General features: G+C 44.1%; 1 protein-coding gene across 1 annotated transcript in view; it reads right to left on the bottom strand.

The window, feature by feature from the left end:
* Window positions 1-5,377: 5,377 nt before the first annotated feature.
* EPSTI1 (epithelial stromal interaction 1) overlaps window positions 5,378-9,232 on the bottom strand; it is a 21,767-nt gene continuing 17,912 nt past the window's right edge. Inside the window, exons 6-8 of the mRNA XM_087726596.1 lie at window positions 7,163-7,242; window positions 5,666-5,739; window positions 5,378-5,427 (exon numbers count right to left, since the gene is read on the bottom strand). Of these exons, the coding sequence (XP_087582722.1) occupies window positions 5,407-5,427; window positions 5,666-5,739; window positions 7,163-7,242 (175 nt within the window). The 3' untranslated portion in view covers window positions 5,378-5,406. The remainder of the gene's footprint in view (window positions 5,428-5,665; window positions 5,740-7,162; window positions 7,243-9,232) is intronic.

Raw genomic sequence — 9,232 nt, 5'->3', positions numbered from 1 at the left:
TAGCAGTCTTCCAATATCTCAGGGGCTGCCCCAAAGAAGAGGGAGTCAAGCTATTCTCCAAGGAACCTGAGTGTAGAATAAGAAGCAATGGGTGGAAACTAATCAAGGAGAGAAGCAACTTAGAACTGAAGAGAAATGAGAACAGTTAGAACAATTAACCAGGGGAACAGCTTGCCTCCAGAAGTTGTAAATGATCCCAAGCGTACACAAGTGAATGACAGCTTCGATTTGGACGGGGCCTGTTAAATAATTGGAATATGGGGGTGTACCTTGTATTGGTGCAAAAGGAAAACGTAAGCAAGCAATTCTCATTTTGGCTTCACCGGAGATTAATTTGTGCTGCTACTGGATACAGTGAAGACATGGATTTTGGACAGGACAAAAAAAGAAGGGAGCTTTGTACTAATTTCATGAAACATTAAATCTGTCATCCCGAGGGGGGGAGAAATGGCTGGTACTGTATTTTAAGGGATGCGTGTTACATAATGCTAAATCACATGGCGACACCTTGTAATTGAATTTTGAAGTTTATATAATATTTCTCTTAGAGGTAGATGTTACTCTGCTTCCAGGCCTTTTTACAAAATAATTGCATTTGTTGCTAAGGGTTTTCCAAGAAGAGGAGAGACGTCACAAGTGAAGGAAAACAACCTTTGAAACAGGGGGATTTTGGCGACCATTTTACAGAAGTTTTGGTCACCACAATCTTTGCTTTGCTTATCGGATTATATTATGCCAACTCAGGTCACTTGCAGTGAAAATCTAAAAAAAGATCTTTAAGTGGTTCAACAAATGTAAGGCTCGACTCAATTTCAATCTCGCTTCAGAAACAAGGTGGTAAGAAAATCAAAGATGGACACAACTGCAGAAATCTCCCCCAAGTCTTGCACATCAATGTGCTTTCTCACAGGTTCTGGAAAGAAACTGAACATATAGGAGAATTGAAGTAGTTAGAATTTTAATGATGGGTACAGAGGGAGGAAGTTGATTCTCCTTCTCCTCTACGTCTTCCCTATTTCCTTTCCTCTTCTTTCCCCCACCAACCCCTGTCCCTTCTAACACTGATGATGCTCCCTAGTTGGGTCATGAAATGTCTGCATGAAAACCACCAATTTCACAGAACACTAAGGATCCTGAAGATGTCCTCCTCCTTTTCTTTCTTCTCCTCCTTTTTTTCTTTCTCTTTCTCCTCCAGCCCTTCTTCCTCCCCACAAACCCAACTCTCTTGTAACACGGATGATATTCCCTAGTTGGGTCATGAAACATCTACAAGAAAACCACCAGCCTCAGAGAACACCAAGGAACCCACAGATCTCCTCCTCCTTTTTTCCTCCTCTTCCTCCTCCTCTTTTTTTCTTTCTCTTTCTCCTCCAGCCCCTCTTCCTCCCCACAAACCCAATTCTCTTCTAACACTGATGATATTCCCTAGTTGGGTCATGAAACATCTGCAACCAACCTCAGAGAGCATCAAGGACCCCACAGTCCACCTCCTCCTTCTCCTCTTTCTCCTCCTCTTTCTCCTTTTTCTCCTCCTCCTTTTTTCCCTTCTCTTTCTCCTCCCACCCCTCTTCCTCCCCCACAAACCCAACTCCCTTCTAACACTGATGATGTTCCCCAGTTGGGTCATGGAACATCTGCAACCAACCTCAGAGAGCATCAAGGACCCCACAGTCCACCTCCTCCTTCTCCTCTTTCTCCTTTTTCTCCTTCTTTTTTCCCTTCTCTTTCTCCTCCCGCCCCTCTTCCTCCCCCACAAACCCAATTCTCTTCTAACACTGATGATATTCCCTAATTGGGTCATGAAACATCTGCAAGCAACCTCAGAGAGCACCAAGGACCCCACAGTCCACCTCCTCCTTCTCCTCTTTCTCCTCCTCTTTCTCCTTTTTCTCCTCCTTCTTTTTTCCCTTCTCTTTCTCCTCCGGCCCCTCTTCCTCCCCCACAAACCCAACTCCCTTCTAACACTGATGATGTTCCCTAGTTGGGTCATGAAACGTCTGCAAGAAAGCCACCCATGGAATTCTTGGAATTCTCCATCTTAGCCCAGGATAAGCAATCCTGCTGATCTAGTCCCTACATTGCAACCATCCTCAATATTTTTGCCCTAAAGGGTTTTCCATATTTTAGGAGATGTAAATACCTATACAGACACACGCATAGTATATTAAAATCCTTCAAGTCTTCCCTCTCTTCCTTCCTAAACCTCAAATGCTGGTCTTGAAGTCCTACTGCCCAACTCTCTTAGCAGCAGTTAGACTTATATACCGCTTCATAGGGCTTTCAGCCCTCTCTAAGCGGTTTACAGAGTCAGCATATCGCCCCCAACAACAATCCGGGTCCACATTTCACCCACCTCGGAAGGATGGAAGGCTGAGTCAACCCTGAGCCGGTGAGATTAGAACCGCCGAACTGCAGATAACAGTCAGCTGAAGTGGCCTGCAGTACTGCACCCTAACCACTGCGCCACCTCGGCTCTTCTCTTCCTGGCTCCACGTGGCCCAACAGAGATCGATTCACCTGAACCATGCAACTTTATATCTTTGTAAAATGTATTGGCCACCAGTCTTACTACCACAGGGGAAACTCTACCTCTGTCTTGAAGCTTCCTTTTGAGTCTACACTACAGAATGGTGGAAGGTCCCTTGGAAACAGGGGAAACGGCTGTTTTGAATGCACATGGCAACGTTTCTTGACCTTGGCAACTTTAAGACGTGTGGACTTCAACTCCAAGAATTCCCCAGCTGGCCATGCCCGCCGAGGTGGAGAAACATTGGCATAGAGGGAATGTGGGGGCAGGCTTCCCAGATCCTCATCGAGAAAAGTGTCGGCATTTTACAACTCTTGTTTGCAGAGATATACTACTAGCTGGCTGTCCGTCGACTCAGTTCTCCTCAGAGTGGACTAGAAGACCTCCAAGGTCCCTTCCAACTCTCTTTATTCTGTAATCGTGTTATTCCTACCTTATAGCGTTCAGGTTTCTGCTTCCTGTACAGTTGATTTGATTCTTGAAAGAGATCTGGATTCCACACATGATTTCAAACTTTTATTGATGATATTTCAGGACCCTTCCCCAATTTTAGGAAAAAGCCCAATTTCCATTAAAATCAGCTACCTTAAATGGGATGAAAAATATTTTCTCCTTCTGCTACACATTATTATAAAAGAACCGCCATGGCTTATGGGTTCAAGTAGTAAAATAAGTTACTATTGTCTGTACAGATTAGATTCAAACTAAGAAAAACAAGCGCGCCTTACCGAGACAGAAAAGGCAGAAGGGAGAAAGGACACTAAAACACACACACACACCATCACTAAGCATTTAAAATACTTCTAAAGCGAAAGAGGTAATCAGAGGCATGGCCCAGTAATGAAATGGACCGAGTCAGGAAGGGAGAAATTAAAAGCTCGATTTCTTGTTTGCCTTCTGTGGGTTTTGAATCCTGCAAAACGAAATCAGAATTAATGTTACAGTAAAAGGGGAAATCCCACAAAAATAACAGTTAAATAAGATGAAATGCACACTATTTGGAGCATAATTCCAGTTTTCTAACGTAAGCAGCAGACCTCAATACCAGACGCCTAGCAGTGAGGGAGAGAATAAGTTTCAAAAACTTTATTGGTTACTGCAAACGTTAGCAAGCCCGTTAAAGCCATCAACCTAATCTCACTTGGAGCAGATTAAGAGAGTTGGAAAGGACCTTGGAGGTCATCTAGACCAACCCCATGCCCGAGCAGGAGACCCTAGACCATTTCTGACTGATGGCAGTCCAGTCTCTTCTTGAAAGCCTCCAGGGATGAAGCTCCCACAACTTCTGAAGGCAACTTCTGTTCTATGGGTTGATGGTTCTCCCTGTCAGAAAATTCCTCCTTATTTCCAGGTTGAATCTCTCCTTGGTCAGTTTCCATCCATTACTATATTCCTTGTCTGGCCTTCAGGGGCTTTGGAAAATAGCTTGACCCACCTCCTCTCTGTGGCAGCCCCTCAAATATTGGAAGATGCTATCATGTCTTGGTTCTTGGTTCTTCTCTTCACTAGACTAGAATAAACTTCTTGAAAGCTTCCAGGGATGAAGCTCCCACAACTTCTGAAGGCAACTTCTGTTCCATTCAGTTGATGGTTCTCACTGTCAGAAAATTCCTCCTTATTTCCAGGTTGAATCTCTCCTTGTTCAGTTGCCCTCCATTATTCCTTGCCTGGCCTTCAGGTGCTTTGAGAAATCGCATGACCCCCCCCCTCCTCTCTGTGGCAAATTAGCAAAACTGATTTGTTAGCCTCGCAGACAAAATTCTGGTTTTCTTGGATTTAAGAATGCCGAGAATTTGCTGAAATTAATTTGGGGGCTCATCATCACCAGGGCTATGACACAAAGCATAGTTAGCACTGTATTTAAATGCACACCAACAGGGGCCAGTATTGTCTAGGATTGGGGTGAACTAGGATGGAAGACCAGAAGGACTCTAGAAAGCGTGCAGAGAAGAGCAACAAAGATGATTAGGGACTGGACCAGTGGTGGGTTTCGAAATTTTTTAGAACAAATTCTGTAGGCGTGGCCTGTTTTGTGGGAGCATCTTCGCCTCGGCTGTTGCATGCCTCCTTTCTCCACCCGCCCGGACTAGCAAAGAAGGTGGGCCATTAAACTGCCCACTCGCCCGCATTCAAATCAGTCCACCTCCTCTCTTTCGGCCTGGGCTCTCTGGAGAGGGAGGGAAGGCCTGCGTGCTTCCAGTGGGAATGGGAAGCGCGGGGATCTTAATGTAGTAGGGAGAGGGAGGCTGGAGCGGAAGGTTAAATAAACAAATTTGGCTTCACTTCCTTGTGCGGCAAGAGAGAATGTTGCCTGAGACGCCGCTGGGAGAATGTCCCCTTCGGGTTGCCAGAACAGTAAGTTTCAAAGTAAAATGCAACGGCGTTTCAGGCAAGTTTCTCTCTTGCCGCACGAGGAAGCAAAGCCAACTAGGATACCTAGTTGGGTCATAAAATGTCTGCAAGAAAACCACCAAGCACAAAGGGCACCACGGATTTCAGGGTTCTCTAAAATAAAACTGTGAAGAAAATTGTGGCTGTGTCTTTGAAGTTACTCAAAATCAAGTTTGACTCCAAGGAGATTTTTCTTTTCAGGGAAGACCAATTAATTATATATTTTTAATGTTTGTATTTCTTACCCACCTCAAATGTAAACTATTAAACTTTTTAATATTCCATATTTCTTTCCTCTTTCTCCTATCCTATCCTATCTTATCCTGAATGAACCTTCTCCTTCTGATATCTGGAAATAAATGTCTATTTATTGTTAACTATTTCAAAAACGATTTTGTTTTTAAATTAACACTGACATGACCTTTAAGGCAAATGTAGCTCCATTTGATAAAAGATGTACCTTTTTCAGAATCCAGCATTATTTTATTTCACTTAAAATAGCCAGGCACCTGGGGAAGTAAGAATATTTATTTACTTACTTACTTATTTGTATCTTATCTTTCCCATCTTCCCACGGGATAACTGTATTTCTTATCAGTACGCTTTAAAACATTTTCTCTGTAGAAACAGGTCTTTTCAAAACAACAAAGGAATTCCTGGCTATCAAGGGGCGAGTTACTCCAGGTGAATACGGAAGTTTTCCCAGAGGTGAAAACAGGGCCTTAATTTCAGCCCCTGATTCTTTACCTTCCTCCGTTGTTCTTCCTTCCCTTCTTCCCTTCTCCTCGTCTTCGGCTCTCCTTGGACGTGAAGCTTCTGGCCTGTTGCAAAGGAGAAGAACGCAGGTGAGGGGTGTTGCCTAAGGTGAGCTTTCGCAGGTAACCATGGCTTCCGTTTAAACCATGGTTACCTGAAAAAGTTTGCTTAAGTCGCTCCTCTCCTTCCTATCTACGACGGAGGTGGTCCTCGACTTACGACTGCCATTGAGCCCAAAATTTCTGCTGCCGAGCGAGGCATTGGCTAAAAGTCTTGTCGCATTTTACGATTTTTCTTGCTAAGCAAATCAGTGCATTTCCCAACACGGTTGCGACCTTACTTAACAAATGTCTTGCTTAGTGGCAGAAATGTTGGGCTCAATTGTGGTCGTAAATCAAGGACTACCTGTGTTGGAGGTTGGAAGGATAGGAGCCACTTAAGCAAAGTTTTGCAGGCAACCATCGTTTGAACGGAAAGATTCGCCTGGTCCTTAATCCAAGAATAGCTGTGGATGTTTATTTATTTGTTTAAACCTATTTCTAGCCTTCATCTGATCAACTCAGATTCTTTCGCCTGCAAGAAAAAGGAAGAGAAAGACTTACTTACTTTCTTTCCTTCTTTCCTTCTTTCCTTCTTTCCTCCGCTCTCTCTTTCTCTTTCTTTCTCCCTCCCTCCCTCTTTCTTTCCTTCTTTCTCTCTTTCTCATTCTCTCTCTTTCTTTCCTTTCTCTCTCTCTCTCTTTCTTTCTCATTCTCTCTCTCTTTCTCACTCCCTCCCTCCCTTTCTCTCCCTTTTCTTTCTATTTCTCCTTCTCTCTTTCTTTCTTTCCTCCTTTCTTTTTATCTCTCTTTTTCTTTCTCATTCTCTTTCTCCCTCCCTCCCTTTCTTTCTTCTTTCTTTCTTTCTCTTTCTTTCTTTCTCTTTCTTTCTCTCTTTTTCTTTCTTTCTCCCTCTCTTTCTTTCTTTCCTTCTTTCCTCCTCCTCTATCTCTTTCTTTCTCCTTCTCTTTCTTTCTTTCTTTCTTTCCTTCTTTCTCTCTTTTTCTTTCTTTCTCCCTCTTTCTTTCTTTCTCATTCTCTCTTTCCTCCTTTCTTTTTCTCTTTCTTTCTCATTCTCTCTTTCTCCCTCCCTCCCTCCCTCTTTCTTTCTTTCTCTTTCTTTCTTTCTTTCTTTCTTTCTTTCTCTATTTCCTTCTCTTTCCTTTTTTCCTTCCTTTCTCTTTCTTTCTCTTTCTCTCTCTCTTTTTCTCCCTTCCTTTATCTCCCTTCCTTTATCTTTATTCCTTTATTTCTGACAGGGTCTGGAGAACCGGTAGCGGGAAATTTGCGTAGTTCGGAGAACCTGCAAACCTCTTGCTGGTCCCAGAGTGGGGTGGGAATGGGGGTTTTGCCGTTTCCTTGCCCTGCCACGCCCACGGAACGAGTAGTAAAAAAAATAAAATTGAATTTCACCGCTGCTACTCCCCTGTGTTGATATGAATCGCCTTACCTGATCTACAGCAGCCTCCTGGGCAGGACGTTGTGGAGGGCGGGCTTAAATCCAATTGGCTTAAGAATTCCATGGTTTTTCTGCAGGATGAAGACAAACAGACTTCAGAGGCTTTTTTCTGGGGGGGGGGGGAAGTCAAGCCCCTTCATCCATTTGAGCTGCGGAATTGAGGCCGGTGCTGTGAAACAGACAAGAAGGAGCCAAGAGCATCGTAGATTGAAAAGGGCAGTCAAGAAAACGGGTTTAGGTGAGGGCAAAAGACACTTTGAACAGGGGTTCCTTCCATCTTTTTTTTCTTTGTTTATAAATCCACCTGGAGAACTTTGGCCACAGCGAAAGTTCACAAGACGAAGGACGTATTTTTGAAGCTCCTCCGTGTTTCTCGTAAGCAAAGAGGTTGTGCAGTGAATGGGGCCGAGCAAAACTGAAAAAGCAAAAACCTTTATTGTCCCAAAGGGGCTTTTCCCCCCCCCCCCCAGGAGGCAACTGGACTGTCTGGTTTGTCCTTTGAAGCCCTTATTCGCTTCTCATCCCAGAAGCTTCTTCAGCTCTGACTGGATGGTAAGGAATGGAAGGATTTATACTCCTTGCAGACAAAGCCGGTCATTTGCATCCTTTTAGAGGGTCATTGAGGCCACTTGGAGGCTTATCTGTTTTTCTGTCCAAATGGCCTCAATGACTCTCAGAAAGGACTGCTAATTATCAGATGAATAAATCCTTCCATACAGAATAACAGTCGGAAGGGACCTTGGAGGTCATCCAGTCCAACCCCCACCCAATCGGGAGACCCTACACCATATCGGACCAATGGCAGTCCAGTCTCTTCTTGAAAAGCTTCCTGTGAGGAAGCACCTACAGCTTTTTGAATAACAGAATAATAACAGAGTTGGAAGGGACCTTGGAGGTCATCTAGTCCAACCCCCGCACAATCGGGAGACCCTACACCATTTATAACCAATGGCAGGCCAGTCTCTTCTTGAAAGCTTCCTGTGAAGAAGCAGTTACAACTTTTTGAATAACAGTATAATAACAGAAAAACGGAGTTGGAAGGGACCTTGGAGGTCATCTAGTCCAACCCCTGCCCAAGCAGGAGACCCTACACCATTTATGACCAATGGCAGGCCAGTCTCTTCTTGAAAGCTTCCTGTGAGGAAGCACCTACAACTTTTTGAATAACAGAATAATAACAAAGTTGGAAGGGACCTTGGAGGTCATCTAGTCCAACCCCCGCCCAAGCAGGAGACCCTACAGCATTTCTGACTAATGGCAGTCCAGTCTCTTCTTGAAAGCTTCCTGTGAGGAAGCACCTACAACCTTTTGAGTAACAGAATAATAACCGAATAACAGAGTTGGAAGGGACCTTGGAGGTCATCTAGTCCAACCCCTGCCGAAGCAGGAGACCCGACACCATATCTGACCAATGGCAGTCCAGTCTCTTCTTGAAAGCTTCCTGTGAAGAAGCACCTACAACTTTTTGAATAACAAAATAATAACAGAGTTGGAAGGGACCTTGGAGGTCATCTAGTCCAACCCCCACCCAAGCAGGAGACCCTACACCATTTATAACCAATGGCAGTCCAGTCTCTTCTTGAAAGCTTCCTGTGAAGAAGCAGTTACAACTTTTTGAATAACAGTATAATAACAGAAAAACAGAATTGGAAGGGACCTTGGAGGTCATCCAGTCCAACCCCCGCCCAAGCAGGAGACCCCACACCATTTCTAACCAATGGCAGTCCAGTCTCTTCTTGAAAGCCTCCAGGGATGAAGCTCCCACGACTTCTGGAGGCAACCTCTGTTCCACTTCTGTTGATTGCAAAACCTCAAATGCATATGGTGCTTGCTGTTATGGAAAACACTGTCTTTGCAACCAAATATATAATTTGGCTGCAATGAACCTTGGGCCCCTAATAGTTCATGAAGTTATTATGCAGCTTGTCAGCCTGCTATAAATATAATGTCTAGTCTTTCTTTGTCTAGCAAAAAGCCAGACTTTTGCTTGATGCTTTGAGCAAGCGGTTGAAACACAAAACAGATGCTTAACAAGTCACTAATCCGGTTTCCAGTCACTCT

The sequence above is a fragment of the Thamnophis sirtalis genome, unplaced genomic scaffold (genome assembly GCF_051295495.1).
Source record: "Thamnophis sirtalis isolate CommonGarterSnake01/CBP01778 unplaced genomic scaffold, rThaSir2_p1.2 scaffold_12, whole genome shotgun sequence".
In the NCBI taxonomy this organism is placed as follows: Eukaryota; Metazoa; Chordata; class Lepidosauria; order Squamata; family Natricidae; genus Thamnophis; species Thamnophis sirtalis.
This window is presented reverse-complemented; position numbering and strand designations above follow the sequence as displayed.